Below are 23,888 nucleotides of genomic sequence, written 5' to 3' on the forward strand. Positions count from 1 at the left end.
ACTATTGAAATACCTCGAAAAGATAAAAAAATAAATTTCACTCAAACTCGAGTAGTGTCATATTTACTGGATTTTGTGGATGAGCTGTTTCAGGTTTGAGGACAGTCTGGAGATCTGAAGTTGTTTTTGAGCAAAAACCATGTTTTGCTTTTTTAAATTTTTTTATTTTTCACACTATGAACCATATTAATCAAAATACACACAAACATTTCCCTCTTAAATATACACAGTGTCATTTTCTCCCTTTTTTCTCCCCTCCCTTCCCTCCCTCCATCCCACCCCCTCCAAACCCATTAAATGTTCAACATATACAATACAATAAACCCATTAAACAATGTCGTCACACAATGAAAATAAACAAGAAAATTGTGTCATCTACTTTTACATACTGGATCATGTCATTTTGTCTTCTTATCATTCTATCATTTTAAGGGGTGGAGTTCTGAGGCAAATCCTCTCTGTTATGTTCCATGTATGGTTCCCAAATTTGTTCAAATAATGTGACTTTATTTTTTAAATTATATGTTATTTTTTTCAATGGAATACATTTATTCATTTCCATGTACCATTGCTGTATTCTCAGGCTCTCTTCTGATTTCCAAGTTGACATTATGCAATCTTTTGCTCCAACTAAGGCTATCATAATAAATCTTTTTTGTGCTTCATCCAGTTTGAGACCAAATTCTTATATTACTTAGAAGAAAGATCTCTGGATTTTTTGATATGTTGCTTTCTGTGATTTTATTTAATACCTGGTTTAGATCTTCCCAAAACTGTTCCACTTTCTCACATGCCCAAATTGCATGTCCTGTTGTTCCCGTTTCCTTCTTACAGCGAAAACATCTGTCTGATAATGTTGGATCCCATTTATTTAATGAGCAAAAAACACATTGAGGGAAGAATCGCTAGAAGTAACCAAAATATCGGAGGGGCTAGCTAAGGTGAAGAGAGCAAAAATAATTTAAGGGCCAGAGGACAAAGCAGTTTCCTCTGTGAAGATGCAAAAGTGTGGATGATACAAATTCAACTGCGGTTCAAAAAGGAATTGAATGAATATTCGCATTTCTAGAGTAAGTACTGAGTAATGCACAGAATAAATTGGGACAGAAATGCATCCTAATAAAAGCATCGGAAAACTGAAAAAGTGAACAGATATTCTGAGGCAAAGGAGAAAATAAATGGATATCATAGATTACTAGAAAGGAGTTTTCCAGCCAAACCAGTTAATATCAGTATATGACATCAAAGATCATGAGGACCATTTATATTTTTAAGTATAAATTCAATTTTCTACCATCACTATCAGATTTATAAGTGTTCTCAACATTTTCAGATTTTATTTCTGATTTTTAGCAGCTCACCTGAAATAAAGTTGATTGCACAATCTCTGTTAAAGACCTCATGTCAAGATTGCATTGATTAGAGTTTGCATTTTATAACATATACACAAGATATGACTATATCTCCCGTTTCATCTCCAGGAAATCACAGAGACACATCACAGGATGAAATGTTTAGATCTGCAGGGTAAGTTTTTCTGCATTACCTTCTTCGTCTCCACAGGTACAAAGCAGTATTTTACAACCTGAACATCCCTCTGAGTTATATCTGCACTTTAACCAGATTTGAGGTAGCAAATGGGAAATAGTTTATTTCAGGCCACTCCACCAGAAACCTGTTGAAAATAAAAGCTGAACCTGACATTTTTCACAGGAAAACTATCAATCTTCTTAAAAGCTTGTGTTAATGGGATCACAGGGGTTTCAACAACAGTGCCATAATGAATAATTGCTACTGTACAAGTGCTGGAGGACCTCCATAAGTGCATGTCCCTCAGGTGGACAACTGATTTAAGAGGTCATTTTAAATTAAGGTAAATGATACTTTTCTAGTAGATCAATTTCCTTTCTACTTTGGAGATTCAGTCACCATATTGTTTCTGGTGACCAACCTAACATATTAATATTATATCTCTCTCTATAGATACTGCCTAGCCCATTGAGAGTTTCCAGATTTTTTCTATATTTTAAATTGCCAGCATTTGGGCTTTCATTTGCTTTATGATTTCAGTTCTGCTCGATATTCAATTCTGGTCATAGTAGTGCTTTGGACTGAAAACACTGATCTTTCAAATGACTAGCCTCTCATAGAGTCACAGAGAAATAATCCCATTAACCCATCTAGTCTGTACCAACCATCCATTTTACACCATTTTTAAAAATGCTGATCTATTTTATTCAACCGACATTCATAGCAACTTCCCCGTAGATTTTACCACTCATCCGTACACTGGAAGCAGTCTACATTGGCCAATTAACCTGCTCACCTGCTCATCTTTGAGGATATGGGTGGAAATCGGAGTAGTCAGATGACTAAGGAGACTGCAAGTTCTCTCCATTATTATTACAAGTAAGATAAGTAAGAGGAAAGATTAGAAGTACTTTGTTACATTTGACACAAACTTTAACTTGAAGTTGACCTCACATTTACAACTGTAGTCTTCCTCCCAAAAAACTGTGAAATACTACATTTGCCATAGAAAAGGTGCAGTGAGGATTCATTAGATTTGTAGCTGATAGGTCAGGTTAGATTGAATGTATTTTTAAACATCAGATACTCAACCGAATCTCCTGAATGTTTCCTTTCTTGCAATGTTTATACACAGATTAGTGTATAATCTTCCTTGGGTGCTCAAACCCATTTACCAAGAAGGCCTCAGTTCAGAATTCTGTGCTTCCACCACATACCTACCCATGATTGTTAAGGAAACGTGTCCTCTGCCATTTGCTGGCACCCAGCTTGAAAAGCCAGAACTGGGCAAATCCAGACTCAAACATCTCAATACATCATTCGTTCTTCATATGTGCTCTGGATTTGCACTTTTGCTGCTACATCCAGGATTTTTACGTCTTTGATGTCAATTTTTGCCTTTGGAATGAAGAAAGACTAAAGCAGTACTATATAAAACTTTATTGCATGTAAATTTCTGATGAAATGGAGAAATATGTTCTAATGCAAGCATTCTAAATCAAATGCTCAAAAATGTTCAAGAATTAAATCAAATCTAAGTAAGCTCAATTGAGTCAAAAAATGTGAATTACTTTTAATGTACCAATTCGACGCATTGTAAAGGAGTTGCTTAAACTGTGCCAGATCTAATCTGTGTATAAACATTGCAAGGAAGGAAACATTCAGGAGATTTAGTTGAGAGTTCCATCATCTGATGTTTAAAAATACATTCATTCTAACCTGACCTATCAGCCACAAATCTAATGAATCCTCACTGCACCTTTTCTATGGCAAATGTAGTATTTCACAGTTTTTTGGGAGGAAGACTACAGTTGTAAATGTGTGGTCAAGTTCAAGTTAAAGTTTGTGTCAAACTTAACAAGGTACAGGGAGAGAGTTTGTTTTGTGAGCAGCCCAACTGGTCAAACCATGCACAGTACAGCAGTGAAAACATAGTAAAGAAGGCAGAATTATGACGTTATCAAGAGAGACCAGTCAGGAGAGAGCAAAAGCAACTATTTTATCAATGGGAGGTTCATTTAGGAGCCCTCATGAAACACCTACATAGTTTCAACAAGAGATCCCTACTCTTCCCCTTGCAATAAAGCACATTCATTGTTGCTTGCTAAACCTGCATGTGATCTCTCCATGCCTTGAGCACAGTGTCTTCCAGCTCTCCTTGATCATCAACACTTTGCATCTATTGTTATTTATATTTAAAAATCCTACAATTTTTTTTGATTCTACACAAAAGTGAATGACCTCACATTTTTTTCCAATCTACAGCTGGATATTGAAGCAAGCAAGAATATAACCATTGGACCATAGAACACTGCAACACAGAGAAAGACACTTTAGCCCATCTAGACCATGCCAAACTAATTTTCTACCCAGTCCTACTGACCCCCAGACTATAGGCCTCCATACCCCCTCCCATCCAGGTACAGTACCTCTGCACATTTTTCCTAGATGTCAAAATTGAGCCCGCATTCACCACTTCAGCTGTCAGTTCTCTCCACCCATTCACCATTCTCTGCATTGAAGAATTTCCCTCTTAAGTTCCTCATAATATGTGATTTTATAGGGTTTTCTAAAAAAAAGTATGGTAGCATGATAAAGAAAATGCTATTTAATTTATGAGGTTATTAATTTAAAATTGAAATATTGAAAGAAGTGGGAAAAATGTTCAAAAAATAACTGCAGATGATGAAAATCTGAAACAAAAACAGAAAAAGGGAAACGTTTTAGGATGCAAACCATTCATTAGAAGATTGTGAGGTATACAATCAAAACATCGATGTATGGGGACAAGTACTTTGGCTCAATTCATCCATTCCAGCTAAGGTGCTCATTTGCCTGTATTTGACCCATATCCTTCGAAACCTTTCCCATGTATGTACCCTCCTAACTATTTTAAATGTTGTCATACTTATCTATTGTTCTGGTGGCTCATTCCATATGCTCACCACCCCTCTGTGTAAAAAAAAAGTTGTCTCTCAACTCCCTTTTATATCTTTTTCCTCTTACATTAAACTCATGCCCTCTAGTTTTAGACTCCCCTAACCTGCAAAAAAAAGACCTGCCAGTTCAGAGATTTAGTCGTGAAACGATTGGCCATATCTTCAGATTTTCTGTTTAATTCTCAGGATCTCATGTTTGTCTTCTATTTTACATTATGTGCAGTAGAGAGGAGAAGCCCAAGTCCAAGCCTGGGATGAAGCAGATAACTATTTATCCTTGCTCTTTAAGATTTTATAAACCACTGTAAGGTCCCTAATAAGCCTCCTGCACTCTGGAAGAAAGGTTCCAACCTATCTAGCCTCTTCTTATAACTTAGGTCCTTCTGTCCCCAGTCACATTCGCATGATTCTGTGCAACTCAACGTATCTCTCCGTGGCTGAGTTACCAGAACAGCACACAATATCCAAGTGCAGTTTCATCAACGCCCTCCACATTTTTAACATGATGACCCTGCTCCTGCCTAATGAAGGCATGCGTGCTAAATGCCTTCTTTCTCCCACTTTCTATCTCTCCCTACCTGTAGCACTAGGTTTTTCTGTTCTACAAAGCTACCCACAATGCTACAATTTGCTCTCTACCCTGGCATAGTTTAACCTACCAAAGTGAAACACCTCACACCTGCCAAAGTTAAATGCCAAAGACCATTCTTTGGCCCTCATTCTCTGTTCATTTAGATTAGGGGTGGCCAGACTTTTAATTTTTAATTTAAACATACAGCACCATAACAGGCCATTTCGGCCCACGAATCCTTGCCACCCCATTAACCCACACTCTTGGAATGTACTCATGGGTCAAAATGGCCTGTTACAGTGCTGTATGTCTAAATTAAAAATTAAAAGGTTGGCCACCCATGATCTAGATCTTGTTATAATCTCAAATAAACTTTTCAACTAACCGCTGTATCCACATCTGTAAATTTGCTAATCGTGCAAAATTACATTTTTGTAAAAATACACAGAAATGCTGGAGGAATACAGCCAGTCTCGCGGTATCCAGAGGGGGCAAAGATATATTAGCGAAGTTTCAAGTTTGAATCCTTCAAGGTATAAGTAAAAAGCCTGAAGGTGTCTGAATGAAGACTGGAAGAGAAAGGGGGAAGAATGTGGAACAAACAAAAAAAATAAATAAATTTTTAAATGTGATGAGAAAATGTGAGAATTGATTTTTGCTTTGGAAAGGAGACTGAGTGAAGGAGAGAGAGAAACTGGAGGAAAGAAGACAGGGGACAAAGATTGAGGGATGGATGGGGGGGCGGTTAATGGATACCAAAGAAGTCGATGTTAATGTTATCCAGTTAGATGGTGCCCAGCACTGTTCCCTCTAAGCTGTCCGTGTGTGTTTTGTAACCAGAAAATTAATGTATGCACAAAAGGTTAGTTACCTAATATAATGTAGTAATTAATAATTATACTTATTCAAAATAATCTTAACTAAATACATTATTTTGTAGAGTGCAATCATACTTGTTTTATATTAAGATACGCCGATACAGTTTTATCACCCATGGGAAATTGACTGTACCAAAATTACATTTGCACAATCATTCAATGTGCACATACTTTTGTCACAGGAAAAGAAAATGCACAACATAACATTTTTGTTCACACTAAAATTTAGAGGGAATGCAGGTGCCCAGATGGAAGATTTGGTGCTGTTCCTCCAGCTTGCATATGGTCTAAGTCATGGACAGACATGCCAGCAAGGGAAAGGGATTAGGAATTGAAATGGATGGTCACTGGGAGATCATTTTTGTCCAAGTCAGTAAAATAGATGATGATAGTGGGCCAAGCGCCAATCCGTGAGACACACCACTGGTCTCAGGGAATCAATTGGATAACAACCCTCCACTACCATTCACTGAGTTCCACCACCAAGTTAATTGATCAACTCACCTATGATCCCATGCAACCTAAACTTCCTGATCAACCTACCATGTTAAACCTCACCTTGTCAATATCTACTATCCTATTCCTGTCATCTCTCCAAAAAATCTGAATCAAGATCATGAGACACTATTTCCTACACACACGGTCAAGCTGACCATCTCTAATCAATCCTGACCATCTCTAATCAATCCTTGTCTTTACAAATGCTCGGAGATCCTATTTCTAAGAATCCCCTCCAGGAAGTTACCCAGAACAGATGTTCAGCTCAATGGCCTGTGATTTCCAGGCTTGCCTTTGCAGCTCCTCTTATATAAAGTCACAAAACTGGCCACCCTCCAGTTTTCTGGCACCTCACCCACGGTTAATGAAGATATAAACTTCCCTGTAGGTCCCCAGGAATTTCTTCCTCCCTGGCTTCCACAATCTCTGAGGATACATTTGGTTAGATCCCTGGAACTTATTTACATTTATTTAAAAATTTAAATTTGGACATACCATGTGGTAACAGGACCTTTCAACCTATGAGTCGATGTCCAATTAACTTGCAACTCCGATATGTTTTGAATGGTGGGAGCAGCTGGAAGAAACACATGGAAGAGATGGGGAAAGAGTACAAAATCCTTATAGACAGTGCCGGATTTGATCTCTAGTTGCCGGGGCTGTAACAGTGTTCCACTAACCACTACACAACTGTGCCTCCCCGTTGTTTGTATGAAGACCTCCATTCAACACCTCCTCTTCTGTAATATAAACTCTCTTCAAGATGTCAGTTCCCTGACATTCATGTCTTTTGCCATAGTCAATAAAGACCCATTTAGATCTCTGGATTGATGATCCTTTGATTTATCCATGGCACCACAGTAACCCAAATTCATCGACAATGGCTCAACGTTTTCCTTTTGTCAGTCGAGACTAAGTTTGAATATAGCCAAGGTAAAGAGATGATTTTCACCCTTTGCAAAGTAAATTGGCTGAGCAAACTTATGAATCATTTTGTTGTGCACATATTGCTGTCTCAGCTACTGTTAATTTGCTATTCTAGAGAAGCCTCAAGAAGTAAGATTGGGTGTCTCAGAGGTGTTTATTTTGAATTAAATTCACAGCATTTTGTAGAAGCCCTCCATTCATGTTTCTAATATGACTCAACATGTTTTTTTTCCCCAGGGGAAATGTTAGACTATGAGAGCTGTGAGGCCCTTGAAGAAATCTTCAAGCGGATACAATTCAAGACGATTAATTTGGAGTGGACCAAGATGGACGAAGACGTAAGGGTATCAATTAGCCAATCCATAGTAGGGAATGAAATGGATATACCATACTGCCGTAGGTGCCATTGCTTTAATGTCGGGTGTGAATTCTTCCTTCTTGTACAGTTACAGGCAGATTGCATTCATCCTGTAAATCAACATTATAATTAAGGGACAAACCAGGCTGTGTGTTCCCCACCCCCCCACCCCCAGGGCAATATGCTTGCAAAGGACTTCAGCCCACTCAACGTGTTGAGGAATAATTTTGGCTTCAGCCTCATCAGCTATCTTTTTGTTAGAATTCCAGGCAAATGCCTCCCTTGAACTATCCTCCTCTGCTCTTGTGGGCTCCTAGCAATGTGCTCAATGAATCTTAGAAGTGGGGGTGGGGTGACGTTCCTGGGAATATCCTCATCTATTCTTAAATGCTCATGGCAACATCCTCTCCTGCTTCTACAGATTTGTGGCAGTGTCCTTCCCTGCTGCCATGGGCTTCTGTAATCTCCTCCCCTCCTCCTGTGGACTCTTGGCAATATCCTCTCCTGCCATTGTGATTTACAGCAAGTCCTTGTTCAGTTTAGAGAATTAGGTGCCTGATAGGCTCTATCAATAACTCAAAAGCTGTAGAGTGAGGAACAATAGGGCTTTATTATACTTTAGACGTAGCTGGCCAGATTCCAAGCGCTCAATTGAGGACAGGGAGAGGGAGGTTTACCTTTATTCCAGGGTCACAAGGGGAGGAGTTACCAGGGAGCGAGTCGTCAGTGGGGGATGGGTAGCTGCAGTTACCACATTCACCCCCTCTTTTAAAACAAAACCCCCCCGCTGGGTTAAAAGTCCTAGAGGCTCAGCCGATCTGGTGGTCTCCTTTGCCTCTATGACCGGTGCAGTTCCACCAGTAGTATAATGGTTGGCTTCAGTCTGAGGCTGGGGAGGGAGGGCTGGCTCTGTAGGAGGTGGGGCTTGGTTGTATGTGGGGGCAGTCGTGGTGGACGGAACAGCTGGACTAGGGTCCGGGGTGTATGGCGTAGTGGGTGGGGGTGGGTCGCTGACTTGCACCTGATGGGGGCAGTATAGGTGTAGGTAGAACCTGGGTTGAAGGGGGTGGGGAGTGGGCAAGGGTCTCCAGATGCACCAGGTCTCGGATGGGGACAGTGTCCTCATGGCCATCCAGGTACAACATGTAGGCATACCGAGGGTGGGCGCACAGGAGTTGTACGTCTTTGACTAACGGGTTGGACTTGTGACCCCTGGCATGCTTCCATAGGAGGACGGGTCCCGAGGATGAGAACAGTGTGGTTCCGTCGCCGACTTCCTGGGGAAGGAAAACATGCGTTTGTGTGTGGTTGCATTGGTAGCAGTGCATAATAGAGAGCGGATGGCATAGAATGGGACACTGCCAGGCCTTTTGATTTAAGAGCCAGGAGGACAGCTTTCCAAACTGTGGTGTTTTCTCTCTCCATCTGGCTGATCCCCTGGGGGGTTGTAACTGGTCGTACTACTAGTGGCAATGCCTCTAGCCAATAGGTACTGCAGCAGTTCATCACTCATAAAAGAGGACCCCTGATCACTTTGGGTACCCAAAGCGGGTAAATATGCTGTGGATCACCTTTATGACGGTGCCTGAGGTCATGTTGGGACAGGGATGGCAAAAGGGAACCTGGAGTACTCGTCAATGACATTCAGGAAGTATACATTTCTGTTGGACAAAGCCAGGGGCCCTTTGAAATTGATGCTTAGTCATTCAAAGGGACATGTGGCCTTTATGAGGTGCAACTGGTCAGGCCAGAAGAACTGTGGCTGTGGTTGGCATTCCGCACAGACCCAACAGTGTCTGGTCAACGACCTGACATCCTCAGTGGAATAGGGAAGGTTCCTGGCTTTCACGAAGTGGAACAATCTCGTGACTCCAGGGTAGCCAAGGTCTTTGTGGACAGACTGGATGTGTGCTGGTGCACGTCGCCCGGGATAGGGCATTTGGGGGGGGGGGGTTGTTGAGCTTGCCTGGCCAGTAAAGGATGTCTTAGTTGTAGGTGAAGAGCTCAATTCACCACCTCAGGAATTTGTCATCTTGGATCTTACCCCTCAATTTGGTATTGAAAATGGATTCAATGGCTCGTTGGTCCATTATCAGGCTAAATTTCTTCCTGGCCAGGTAATGACGCCAGTGGTGTACCGCCTCAACAATGGCCTGCTCCTCCTTCTCGACAGAGGAGAGCTGTATCTCATGACTGTGAAGGGTACGAGAAAAAAAAAGATAACTGACCTGCATGCCTGGTTGAGAGTGGCAGCCAGCGCAAAGTCGGAGGTATCGCTTTCCACCTGAAACAGGATGGATTTGTCTACGGCATCCATCGTGGCTTTGGCAATGTCTCCCTTGATCTGGGTGAAGGTTGCCCGGGTGTCTGCCGATGAGGGGAAGGTTGTGGATGTTACCAGGGGCTAGGCTTTATTGGTATAGTTGGGCACCCATTGGGCGTAATAGGATATGAACCCCAGGCACCTTTTTAGCACCTTGAGGTTGGGTAGGATAGGGAGTTCTATAAAGGAATGCATGTGGTTGGGGTTGGGGGGCAAGGCGAGGAGGGCCAGGTGAGTAGTGCTAAACGCACACTTGTCCTCGTTGTAGGTCAAATTGAGGGACATGGCAGTGTGGAGGAATTTGGAAAGATTTGCATCGTGGTCCTGCTGGTCATGGCCACAGATGGTGACATTGGGGAACATAGCCGCCAGTTTGTACTTGTTCACCATCCGATCCATTTCTCTCTGAAATACAGAGACACCATTAGTGAATCCAAAGGGTATGCGGAGGAAGTGGTAGAGCCTGCCATCCACTTCAAATGTGGTATACTGCTGGACTCCTGGTCGTAGGGGGAGTTTATGTCATTGGTGGAGAACACCCTGTACTGGGCAATCTTGTTGACCATGTCAGCGATCCAGGGAAGGTGGAATGCATCCAGCTGCATGAAGCGGTTGATCGTTTGGCTACAGTCGATCACCATATGGGGTTTACTTCCGCCTCTGACCACTATGACTTGGGCTCTCTGTGGGCTGGAGCTGTGCACTATGACTGCCTTTGCCAGAAGTCGCTGCATCTCAGACTTTATGAATGCCTTGTCCTCAGCGCTGTAGTATCTGGTCTTAGTTGCTATGGGCTTACACTCTGGGGTCAGGTTCTCAAACAGCGATGGTGTGGGTATGCAGAGGGTAGAGAGATCACAGGCAGGGGCTGGCTATGGGGAGCCCGTAAGCTGGGGGTTGTATTCAGTGATGGGTGGTTGGGGACCTCCGACCACCATCGTGACATTCCTGAACTAGCTTTGGAAGTCCCGCCCCAGAAGGATCGGTGGGCAGAGCTGAGGCATTAACAGTAAATTGTCATAACGTTTACCAAACATTGTTAACAAGGCAACAGAATACCCATGGATCTCAGCAGATTGATCCTTTGCGGCCATTGATATCGTTCTGCTCATTTGTCTGACGGGGAGAGAATTTGTCCACGATGCATGCCATGGACAAATCCATCCTGTTTCAGGTGGAAAGCGATACCTCTGACTTTGCGCTGGCTGCCAATCTCAACCAGGCATGCAGGTCAGTTATCTTTTTTTTCTAGTACCCTTCACAGTCAGCAGTGTCCGAGTGGATGAAGCTTTCAGTGCTTCCACTGTCGAACAGGCAGTTAGTTCATTTCCCATTTACCTCAATCTCCATCATTGAGAGGGTGATCGGATGTGGGCTACCCCGACCCAAGATGATGTGTGCTAGTACAGGGTTGCTGCCGCTATTAGAGGGGGAGCTGGTTCAGTAAGATGGTGGCCCCCATGTTTACCATGCTGTCACACCGGGAGAGGTGAATGAAGAAGGCAGAAGTGACATCGTCCACGATGGTGGAAGGAGAGTCAGGTAAGATAGTGACCACCCAGGTCGCGCATGCGGTTGAGCCGTTTGAGACCAGAAGTGATGTCATCACTGCGGGAGGAAGTGAAGTCGGGTTTGATGGCTGACCCCCCCGGGGTGTGCAAATGGCGCTGCTCGGTAGGGAAGGCTTTGACTTGCACAGTTTCTCGTAGTCTTCTTCCTTCTCGCATCCCAAACAGATGGCTTCTCTCGCCAGGCAGTGTCACTGGGGGTACTTCCGCTGGGTGCAGAAGTAACACATCGGGTGCTCGGCTGTGTCAGCGGCTGTAGCAATGGGGTTGGGGCCGCCCTGTACTGAGGCGGAGAGTGTTGCCAAGCCCCAAAATGGCTGCTCCCACAGCCTGGAGGTGGAGGGTCCGTTGCCGGCAATGATGGATTCAGTGTTGTGGTGGCTGAGTCTAAAGTCTTAGCGAGCTGGAGGGCTCTCTACAAAAACAGCCTGTCTTCCTCTTGCAGTCGCTGGTAGATATTGGACCTCAACCCAGCCACGCAGGCTTCCTGGATTAGCTCTTTCACATACTGTTCTGCCAATACCAGGGCAGGGATATGGCTTCTGCATTCTTGCCCTAGATCATGGAGGATCCAAATGAAATAGTCCAGAGTTTCAGCAGGTTGCTGTCTTCTGAAGGCCAGGAGGTACCGTGAGTAGACTTCGTTGGGGAGCTCGGTTGTGGCTGCAGAGTAAGTCGTGCAGCCCCTGATCATCAAGGATGCACAGCAGCCAACCCTCTCTCGCAGTAACTTAAGTTTCTTCTCGTCAAAGTCCACAAGGTCTTCAGAAGCTACCAGGAAGTCTGTGAATCTTCGTACAGCTCTGAGGCTCCGGGTATCTATGAGTCAAGGTCTAGTCACTGGCAGATGTAATCAGACCTCACCCCAGCCATGCAGGCATCCCGGATCAGCTCCTCCACATGCGGGGCAGAGATATTGCCTCTGCATTCTTGCCCGAGATTTGTGCAGGACCCGAACAAAATCGTCCAGAGTCCCATCGGGTTGCTGTTTTCTCAAGACTAGGAGGTACCAGTGGGAGGATGGGCCAGCTACATATCCATCAACAGTTACATGTTCATATCACCACAGTGCCATTACAAGGGCCCAACTGAGAATGTTGCTCACCTCAATAATTGTTGCTGAATCTGAAAGCAGCTTCGAAAAAAAAAAACTCGGGTCTTGCATTATACTCTAAAGGATGTGGTGATCCCATCTTCAATCCTGCTCATCCGCTGGCAGGATAAATCCGGAATTTATGGGCTCTTTCCATGAGAAATGCTGAACATGATGGGTACCATAGCATCTCTGCCAAAATCTGTCCACATCAAAACCAAATAGAAGCAATTTCTTAATTCAAGTTCATTTCTTAATTCACCGACCTCCTTCAACATGGATGAAAACACATCACATTGCAGGAAAGATTGTACAATACAACCAGTACTCACATGTTTTCAAGTTCAATTGGTCTGGTGGTTTCCCTGTTTGATGTGACGCTGCTCGGTTTGTGCTTTTTCACCATTCAGCACTTAAATTCTGGTTCTGGGCAAATGGTCATCTGGTTCACATGACGGCAATTCGTGATGATACAACATCACATGACCTTCATTCAGATGAACCACTCATTGCTAGAGGGATTGAACTTAGGAGCATGGTGGTTCTGCTGCAACTGTACAAGGTACTGGCGAGGCCGCATCTGGAGAACTGCTTACAATTCTGGTCTCCTTTCTTGAAGAAGACTTTGAACGTGGTGCAGAGGAAGTTCACCAACCTGATTCCAGAGATGAGTTAGCCTTTGAGGAGAGGTTGAGTCATCTGGAACTGTACTGGGTTGGGGGGGTGGGGGGTGCCATTTAGAAGAATGAGGGGATCTTATTGAAACGCATAAAATTATGAAAGGCATAGATAAGATAGAAGTAGGTAAGTTGTTTCCATTGGTGGGGGAGATTAGAACTAGGGAACAGAGCCTCAAGATTTAGGACGGAGAAAAGGAGGAACTGCTTTTCCCAGAGGTTGGTGAATCTATAGAATTTGCAGCCATTTGAAACAGTGGAAGCTACCTCAATAAATATATTTAAGACAAGGCTGGATAGATTTTCACATAGTCGGGGAATAAAGAGATATGGGGAAAAGGCAGGTAGGTGGAGCTAAGCCTATCATCAGATCAGCCATGATCTCATTAAATGGTGGAGCTTGTTCAATGGGACAGATGGCCTACTCCTATTTCAGTCATTCTTATGAAATGTGTTCAGAACTCTTAATGATGTGGCCCAACTAGTCTTCTACAGCTACAGCTACAGGATGAGCAACCTCAAAATGGTGCTCATGTCTTCTGCCTCATTTGTTTAGAACACACAGTAGCTGTGCTCTCAATTTATCAGATCAAAGTACGCCCTTCAGTAACTTGGCAAGTGTCTATCATGCGTGATGCACTTCAGCATGAAATTAAAAACATAGAACTTTTGCATCAATTTTACTTTGTGTCCATTTAATTTTCATTTTTACTTTGTCCCTTCAAGATCAAAGGACGTCCAATTAGAAAAGAGACATGGAGGAATTTCTTCAGGCAGAGGGTGGTGAATCTATGGAGTTTGTTGCCACAGGATGATGTGGAGGCCAGGTCATAGGGTGTATTTAAGGCAGAGACTGATAGGTTCTTGATTAGCCAGGACATCAAAGGTTACAGGGAGAAGTGCGGGCAGTGGGGCTAAGTGGGGAAATGGATCAGCTCATGGTTGAATGGTGGGGTAGACTCAATTAGCTGAATAGCTATGTTGTTTAGTTTTATGGTTTTTCAATCCATCTTTCATGGTCTGAATGGACCTCTCTGCCAATTTCTTTGGGTTGGATGGATTAGTGTGCACATGCTTGAACCCAAAATATTAATTACCCTTTACTCCTTTGGTATGCTACATGAACTTCTGAGTTTCTCTAGCACCTTTGGGTAGTGCACTTGACCACAGCAGAGGCAGATTTTCTCATTTAACATACATAGGCTTGATCCATTTTCTTGGACAAACTTGCCAAATTCACTGCCAGTGATATTTCTTTCTTTATCTGTCACAAGTAGTTCAGAGTCATGCCGCTCAGAATGAGGCCCTTTATCCCACCACATCCATTCTGATTCTAGAGCACCCATCCATACTTCAGCTAATTCTGGAAGCCATGTTTGTCAACTCCAGAGGTGTGGCTTAAATTAATGAAGGATATACAGAAACAGTTTCTCTCCACTTGGAATGTGCATTTACTAAGATCTTTTTACCCCATAACTGGATTTGCATAATAATCCACATTCATCCTTTATCATAGTTTCGGAGTTATCATAGTTGTTGAGCCACGACCAGGAGTTGAGAGGAGCTACTCGGGCAGTCTAGCAATGTTCTTGACATTGTTGCCATTCGTTCATCATGTCAGCCCAGTTGTCTATTCCTAACCATCCAACAAAACTCAAATAGATGGCTTAATGCAAACTACACCAGAGTGACCTTCACGTAACTGCTTCAGTAGAAGATGCTTTTCCTGCTGCCGGAGCTTCAGAAGGTCTGTGAATAAGGCTCACACCATCACATACAACTCCTCCCCTCCATTGACTCCACCTACAACTCTCACTTCCTTGGGAAATAAGCCAACGTATTAAAAGGCTCATCCCACCCTGGCCACGCTCTCTTGACCTTGCCCACGTCAGGAACAAGATTCACAAAGTGATCAGGCACTGCTAGATCCAAGGATAGTTTCTTCTGGACTGCTCAAACAACTTCAGGATAATAAAATTATGTTGGCTTTGCTCCATACCCCAATTGACCTCTCTCTGTAATCCTTCATTTTGTCTTGTTGCGTGAGTATGAGATGCCCAACTGGTTGGCTTGCAAAACAACCTCAATCATTGCATTTTGGTACATGTGATTTTAAAAAAACTTGAACTTGGATATCCACTGTGGATTCTCAAGGTACCACAGAGTTTTGAATTCCTAACTTGCACCTTCCCCCTTTATAAAATGCCATCCAGTCACCTTCCTGTTCTCCATTGTATCTTGGCTGATGCATCTGTACTCCTGCGAGGGGCTCAAGTCATGGTAGCAAGCTTTTGAGTTGTGGCAGGAGTACTTTTCATGGATCCCAAGAATGACACAATCTCATTCAGGCTTGCTGCTTCATACAAAGAAACACTAAGTGCGAATAGGCTCAATGCAGCCACATACAGACTCTACTGTCCACTCTTGTACTTTAGAACATAATTATGAGTATTAATTAATTATGCCCATTTCTGTAGTTTGGCTGGAGCCAAGAAAGATATCCTCTTGGCTTCACCAAATATACCCTGAGGAGGTTTATGGTCCATAAAATTCATAAAACTTTGATCATTTAGTGATCTGAGGAACTATGTCATTCAATAAGCATTTGTCCAGTGTGACTCTCATTTATCAGCTTTGGAATGGGATTTAGATGCAAAACCAACTGTGCAATGCGGCAAACATACCACAGGAGCTTGAGTAGATTTGATATGATTTGGCAAGATTCTTGCAAATTTCTACAGACATACCGTGGAGAACCTTCTGGCTGGTTGCATCATTGATTGGTATGGAGGTTCCAGTGCACAGGACACAAAAAGACCACAGAGAGTTGCGAACTCAGCCCATCCATCATGGGCATCAGTCTTCACTCCATTAAGGTCTCCATTAAGAGGCGGTGTCTCAAGAAAAGAGCCTCCATCATCAAGGACCCTCACCACCCAGGCCATGGCCTCTTCATATTGTTACCATCAAGAAGGAGCCTGAAGACAGACACCAAATATCACAAGAACAGCTTCTTCCCCTCCACCATCGGATTTCTGAATGGACAATGAACCACAGGCACTACCTCACTTTTTTTTTCCTCTTCCTTTGCACTAATTTATTTATTTTTGTACGCAGTGTATTTATGGAAAAACAATTTTGAGCAATAATACCCCTACTGCCAAACAACAAATATTATGCCACATGTTCCTGACAATATAATCTAATTCTGATCCTGATTCTCAGAGATGTGAGATGATGGATTGCAGGATGGTAGCATCTTGTTGCCTGGTAATGAACAAAAAAGTTGCAGACTCGTCAGGAACTGCTTCTGTTTTTAAAAAAATTTTGTTTTTCCTTGTCCACTTGCAAATATGATGCACCAACTCCTGTTGAGGTTTAAACTTTTTTTTTATAGAGGCCAAGTATGGTCCAAAGTAGTTACAATGTCCTGAGCAGGCCTTCACCTCTGTCAGGCTGGTTGGAATGGGAGATAGTCAGAGCAGTTTAACTTTCCCCCTCAGCAGGGATGAGTCCTTCAATCTATATCTAACAAATACATCATAAAATGTCAATACAATATAATCTGTTTGATTAAAATGTGGGGTATCGTTTTGAATTTTAACACATATCCATATATTCTCTATAATTTTAGATGTGAAATTTCAATATTAATAAAAATATTGAGAAAGAAAGAAAGAATAAATAAGGTGGATTACATCTGAGGTAGCAAAGCACCATTTTTATAATGCATGTGTAATCCTGCTTCTTGGAATCTGTAAAGTATTCTTTCAAGATTTTCCAAGTGCTCCTGCTACCCTGATAACATCTTGGTAGCTCTATGTCAGCTGGCACATTTTGGAGCAACCCATGAAACTATCTGCTCACCTGGAACTGATGCTATGCAAAATGGAAGCTTGTTGCATTGAAACGCCCTGCTTGGAGTAATCACGGAGTGTGGCCTTGAACTTTTGTTCGTCTCGGTGTGCAGGTGATATGATAAGGTTCATGAGGATCTGTCCTTCTCAAGTCAAGTCCATTGTTATCTGATTGCACCAAGTACAACCCGGTGGAACAGTGTTCTCCATCCTCGGGGCAAAACACATAGACAGACGATCAGACACAACTCTTGGCTGAACAGACAAATTCTCCATCAGAATATTGAGGGGTATCTCTCTGTCTTTGGTTCCCCACACTTCCTCGTGGTGCCATCTGTCTTCACTGCGGGAACAAGTGGAGCAGCCCACTCGGAGAATTCAACCCATTGCATGACACCTGCTTCCTCTGGTCTCTTCAGCTCTTTCCAAAACATTCTTCACACATTCAGGTATGAGCTGCGCATTGTAGAATGGAAGTGCGGCACCTCCTCCAAGCGTCTTTGATTTCGTATCTTGACTATTTCTACATTCATCGCAAAACACCTCAGAATACCTGTCAAATGAGGGTGACACAGATAATTTCTTCATGCTTTTAAACTTTCCCTAATCAACTTTTACCTTTGATGGATTGTTCCAGCTTACTAAATTGGAGCCTTGCCCTGGAATGATTGCAAGTGGGAACTTTGCTTCACTGTCACTGCTTCTCACCCAAACCTCACACATCCCAGTCACCTTGATCCTTTCCTTAGTGTAGGTACTAAGAAAGGGAAATGACTCCTTACATCTCACTGCACCATCTGCCAATTTCACTCAAATTCCTGCTCACACACCACCGAGACGGTAGCACCAGTGCCATGTGCCATTGACACCCTCTTTTCTTCAGTATATCCTGACGTTTGGAAAGGTTTAGTAGAATTCTGATGAAGTGAACAGAGCATGTGATTCTTGACCTGGCGTATGCATAATCACATCTTCCACCATCCTTTTCAATCGGCTTTGCGTTGATCATCCGCTTGACTTTGTCATGGCATTGCATTTTGTTCAAGCAAGCTGTTGACAAAGTAAGCTTGATAGAACAGACTCCTTGCATCCGCACTCATTAGCTCGATTTCACACACTGTCACAATAACATCTCCTTCCAGGTTGGTTCCTCTCTTTCCTAAAGATCAGCGGAACTCGACCCATTCTCAACCACATTCTGGGCCTTCGCTGAAAATCTGTTTTTGCTTGAATGCTACTTGGAGAATATCAAAAACTTGCTTCAATTCAGTCTTTTTTTCTCTCACTGGCAGCTCTTCTTGGAGGTCACACGTATTGCACAATGTTTGTAATCATGTAACACCTTCACACACAAGTACAAATCTTGCTGATTTTGCCTTTTGATGACTGTACTTGCAGTTTTTTTAGCAATCTGTCTCTGATCTGTGTTGCACCTGACTACTGAGTCCAGTTACTAAATTCCCACTGTTGGCCCACAGGGAGTAAGGTTGGGGCACCCTAGTGATTCACCTATTTTAACGGACTCTTCAGACAGTTTGTCTCCTGATTTGGCTGAAGGGAGTGAAAGTTCTATTAATGTACATCTTCATATCTGTGAGCAAAGTGGCATCTTTTTCTTTACATTACCAAGAAATTATTCCATTTTTGACCTGCCTCTTCACTTTTGTAAATATTCAAATAACTTTTGGAAGTATCTAGGGATTATGATCGTTTTGAATAGCATCATTAAATGCAAGCACAAAAATCCTGAATCCAGCGAATCAGTTTTTTTCTTATTCCTGACGAAGGGACCAGGCCCGATACTTTGGCTACATTTTTTTTCAAATGTATGCTAGGTGACCTGCTGAGTTTCTCCAACATTTTTTGTGCATTGCACTTGGCCCCAGCATCTGCAGATTTTTCTTAGAGTATAGGGAGAGATTGGACAGATTAGGTCTTTATTCTTTGGAGCGTAGAAGGTTGAGAGGGGATTTGATAGAAGTATTTAAGATTATGAAAGGGATAGACAGAGTGGATGTGGATAGACTATTTCCATTAAGAGGAGGAAAGATTAAAACAAGAGGACATGAGTTAAGAATTAAAGGGCAGAGGTTTAGAGGTAACATGAGGGGGAACTTCTTTACTCAGAGAGTGGTAGACGTGTGGAATGAGCTTCCGGGAGAAATAGTGGCGGCGGAGTCAATTGTATTATTTAAGAAAAGGTTGGACAGGTCTATGGATGAGAAGAAGATGGAGGGTTATGGGCATTGTGCAGGGAGGTGGGACTAGAGAGGGGTGTTTGGTTCGGTGCGGACTAGAAGGGCCTAATGGCCTGTTTCCGTGCTGTAAATTGTTATGTTATTAAGTGAACCAGGGAAATATAGCTTGGTGTCTATGAACCATTCAGCTCCACAGCTGCGGAGAAAAATTAATATGAAAAATTCACACAAGGAACATCAAGTTTACCCTGTGTAATTATCCTGGTTCATCTTCTTTCATCATCTGTCACCACTTGGTATTACAGAACTATTCTGCTCAAGTGGAAAACCATTTGCTGGCCACCAAGCTTTAATGCAGTCGCAGCTCAGAAATAAGCCCTTCACCTCTCCATGTCAATGCCAAACATCAGGCCAATCTATACTACTTCCACTTTGCCAGCATTAATTCTTATATCCCTTGGTGCCTTGCACATTAACTGCCCATATGCATCTTAAATGTAGTTACATACAGGAAAACCCCTGGTATCCGGCACCTATGGGGATTGGTAGATGTCAGTTAAGTAAGTTTGCCGGTTACTTGAGATTGCATGTTGCATGGATTAGCAAACTGACTGCTAGCACCAATTTTAAACTCAAGTGTTGCTCACCAACTTATTTTCCGCATTTTTCTTGCCAGTCGCTTGAGGCCGCTGGCTGCTTGAATTCCAGATAACGGGGGTTTTAATGCATACGCCTGAGTGCGAAGCCAGACAAAAATCAAAGAAAGTTGAACAATAGTATAACAGTGTCCTCCAGCCACCACCCCCCCCCCCCCCCACCCCCCCAGCAAGGCATTTCAGGCACCAACCATTCTGTGTACCTCTGGCATCTCCCCTTAACTGTCCTCCACTCAACTTAAACTGATGCCTTCTGGTTTTTGCTATTATCAACTCAAGAAAGCGGTGCTGGCCATCCAACCTATCGATTGGCCCTTGTTTTATATACCTCTATGAAGTATCCTTCGCCACTCAAAAGAGAACTCAAAGGTCCGTGCTATTAAGCAATGGCGTTACACTCCCTACCACAGGGGAAAAAAAAACACATTCAAGTTTATATATTCCCACAAAGAAAAGAGCAGTCAAGCAGATGAAAGGTATTTAGCCATCTAAACGATTGTCTAATCTGTCTTTAACTTGATATCAGGGGGCTTCTGCGTTGTTTAATATGATGGAGTATTATGACTCAACATTCTGCCTCAGCATTTCTTTCACCAAGAATATTGGAAGAAGGGGCTGGAAGGCCGCAGCACAGCTGATTCAGAAGGTAATAGTGCCATGTATTACTGCTAATTTGTGATGCAGTTGAAATACATGAACCTCAGTAAAATCACTAGTATCCTACTCCTAAGGGGATTGCAGATGCCGGATATGCAAATTTTCTGATTGGCTGAGACACACTTTTACAATGCCTAACTAATATACCAAAATCACTACTGTCTGTGAGAAGTTTGTACGTTCTCCCCGAGACTGCGTGCACTTCCTTCGGGTGCTCTAGTTTCCTTCAACGTTTCAAAGACGGACAAGTCAGTTGGTCAATTGGTCACATGGATGTACAGGTATACCCTGCTTTACGAAAGTAGAGCCTTCCTTTTGTAAGCTGAAATGGCGTAAAGCGAAGACCCATTTACTACTATTGAAGGCTATTTTCATAAAAGCGGAGGCCCATTCAAATTTATTTCAGAAAGCGAACACAGATTTCTTCTTAAAAGCAAATTTGCATAAGGTGTGCATTCTTAAAGTGGGATATACCTGTATTTGGGTGACATGGGCTCATGAAAGGCCTACTCTCTCAGCTGCAGTCCTTGCTGGATCCACTATAGAAGAAATCTGTACAGGTGAGGCAGTGGAGGCTACAAATGGTGACTGGGACTCCAGTGTTAGCTTTGGAGTCACCACTTCCCCCCTCCCCCCTCCCCCCCCTCCCCCCCCTCCCCCCCTCCCCCCCGGTCCAATCCCACCAACTACATTGCCCTTTTAGCTTGCCATGGTCTTGGTCTCAGAGACATTTACATGGATTTAAATAATTAAATTATTAAATCAGAGATCATTGTAAAACAAATAACAAATTTAGTTACAAATGCATTATTAATTTAAAGCATAAATATAAAATGCGATAAAGAAAATCAGGTAATCTAAACGAACCCTTTAAAGGAAAATCAATGGCCCAGGGGGTCACCACTTAAGCACGGTTGAGGGAGCAGATGCAATATATTATTGGTAACCTTGCACTCCAGATATCAAGACTGATAGTCTGGAGATATGATCTTAAATCCCACATTCATGATTAGCACATTAAAACACAGCTAATTAAATCAAAACCTCAAATAAAAAGCTTGTATTACAAATCATGAATATCAAACTCCAGCTAGTTTATTAATATTCTTGACGAGTAAAAAAGTCTGTCATTTCCTCCTGATCTGAACTAACAGTGTATCTTTAGCCACTCTTGCCCAACCACCCACAGGAATGTCTAAGCAAATCACTCGGTTCAAGAACAATTAGGGACAGGCAATAAATGCTGTCCATTAAATGATGCCGACATCCTGAAAGTGAATGAAAGAAGGTTCTCAGTAATGCCAACTTGCTAGATCTCTGACAATCATAACACGATAAATAGATTTTAAAAAAAAATCTGTGTGTTTTGCTCCCGTGATAGAAACAGTCTGTTTGACTTCCTCAGAGCAGCAGCTTGCAGGAGTTCAAGGCATCTGGAATCCCAATGATGGAGCGACCTGCTTCCTGTGTGGCTCGCGGACTGAAGCTGAACTATCACCTGAGGGTGTTGCGTCTGGATAGAGCCAGGCTGAGTGGCCGCCCACTGATGCTGTTAGGTACGCTTGCATTTCATTTTGCAAGGTCCTGTGAGATCGGGCGATTTTGATCTGTTGCTAAAATAAAGGGGGTTAACCTGAGGATGGGATTGGGATACAGCTTGAATTGAAGGTTATTCTCAAGACAAGCCTTTGATGTGGCAGTTCCTGATATTGATGGTGAGCACAAAATTAACCAATCCTACAATATGACTTGGGGGAGGACGCTGAGATGGGAAGATATTTCACAGATATAGGGATATAAATCAAAGCTGCAACTAAAGATTAACTTTTTGCATTTTTATCATTAAAAATCAAACTCTTTGAATTCCAAATCAAATCATAAAACAAATGGCTTTGTAAGATGTTAGGAGTAAGTTGAACATTAAGGAGTATAATTAACGTCGGCAGAGAGCAATTTAATGCAGGCATGTAAAAATTATTGTGGTATTTTACTGCAATTGTTCCTTTTGGTAATGTGTCCATGAAAAGCATGAAAAAAAAGATGATGTGATCATATTATGCAAGAACTAAAATCCTAGCCAAGGGTCAGTTGGTAGCATTTATGAGGGATTATATGATATTTGATTTTGTATATAGATATGCTTTTGAAGGAGATAGATTATGGGGTTTTAGTGTGTTGGTCACAAGCAACTACAAACCCTTCACTAAACAGACCTCATTTAAAATGTTAGAGCTTTGCTGAGAGTGAGTCATGCAGGCACCAAGAGCCTTTGCAAAGACAATAAAACAAGGAGACTGCTTTGCTAAAGAATTTCAAAAGCAGGTGTAAATAGATTATTGTTTCGAAAGCACAAGATGAATGTACTCAGAAGTTTGGGTCCAGTGCTGCAACCTGTCTGGATGCAGTTTGCTGTTCTAAGAAGGTCATGTGGTTTTGCAAGCAGAGAGAAAGAGAAGATCAAACAGGCTTTCTCTGAGTGAGAGAAAGAGAGAGAGAGAGAGAGAGAGAGAGAGAGAGAGAGAGAAAGAGAGAAAGAGAGAAAGAGAGAGGGAGAGAGAAAGAGAGAGAAAGAGAGAGAAAGAGAGAGAAAGAGAGAGGGAGAGAGAAAGAGAGAAAGAGAGAGGGAGAAAGAGAGAAAGAGAAAGAGAGAGAAAGAGAGAGAGAGAGAAAGAGAGAGGGAGAGAGAAAGAGAGAAAGAGAGAGCGAGAAAGAGAGAGAGAGAAAGAGAGAGAGAGAGAGAAAGAAAGAGAGAGAGAGAGAGAGGAGAGAGAGAGAGAGAGAGAGAGAGAGAGAGAGAACTGGTTTCTCTAGTCATGGCAAGTTGGCAGCTTGTTGAAACCCCATTTTGAAGATAGGTTGTGAGTTCTGAGTTCAGCCTGTTGAAAACCTTTGTGGTCCATACAAGAGGAAATGGCAGGCTAGAGTGTTTCACCTGAAATAAAGATGGGGGGAAGGAACTCTGTGGTGACTTGCAGAAGAAGAGGTTATCATTTGGAAAACCCTGATGGGGCAAGTTTCTTCAGCAAGACACTGAAGTGGCTGATCAGAGGGAATCAGTTTGTGTGTGTCCAATGAGCAATAAATCTCTCTCTGAAACAGTTAAGAACCTTCCTGAGTGGTAACCATTTATTGTTCAAGCACCAAAGCCTGGTGAACAT

General features: G+C 42.5%; 1 protein-coding gene and 1 long non-coding RNA gene across 3 annotated transcripts in view; one reads left to right on the forward strand and one right to left on the reverse strand.

Moving 5' to 3' along the window:
• Positions 1-23,888, forward strand: part of LOC138753305 (protein phosphatase 1 regulatory subunit 37) — a 247,124-nt gene that overhangs the window by 60,421 nt on the left and 162,815 nt on the right. Inside the window, exons 3-6 of the mRNA XM_069916166.1 lie at positions 1,482-1,527; positions 7,581-7,681; positions 20,600-20,719; positions 22,136-22,286. Coding sequence (XP_069772267.1) covers positions 1,482-1,527; positions 7,581-7,681; positions 20,600-20,719; positions 22,136-22,286 — 418 coding nt within the window. The remainder of the gene's footprint in view (positions 1-1,481; positions 1,528-7,580; positions 7,682-20,599; positions 20,720-22,135; positions 22,287-23,888) is intronic.
• Positions 7,479-23,888, reverse strand: part of LOC138753306 (uncharacterized) — an 81,117-nt gene continuing 64,707 nt past the window's right edge. For both annotated transcript variants that reach the window (XR_011351095.1, XR_011351094.1), the window contains exons 6-7: positions 20,065-20,150; positions 7,479-7,811 (exon numbers count right to left, since the gene is read on the reverse strand). This is a non-coding gene — a long non-coding RNA (uncharacterized lncRNA). The remainder of the gene's footprint in view (positions 7,812-20,064; positions 20,151-23,888) is intronic.

Source organism: Narcine bancroftii, chromosome 2, assembly GCF_036971445.1.
Source record: "Narcine bancroftii isolate sNarBan1 chromosome 2, sNarBan1.hap1, whole genome shotgun sequence".
In the NCBI taxonomy this organism is placed as follows: Eukaryota; Metazoa; Chordata; class Chondrichthyes; order Torpediniformes; family Narcinidae; genus Narcine; species Narcine bancroftii.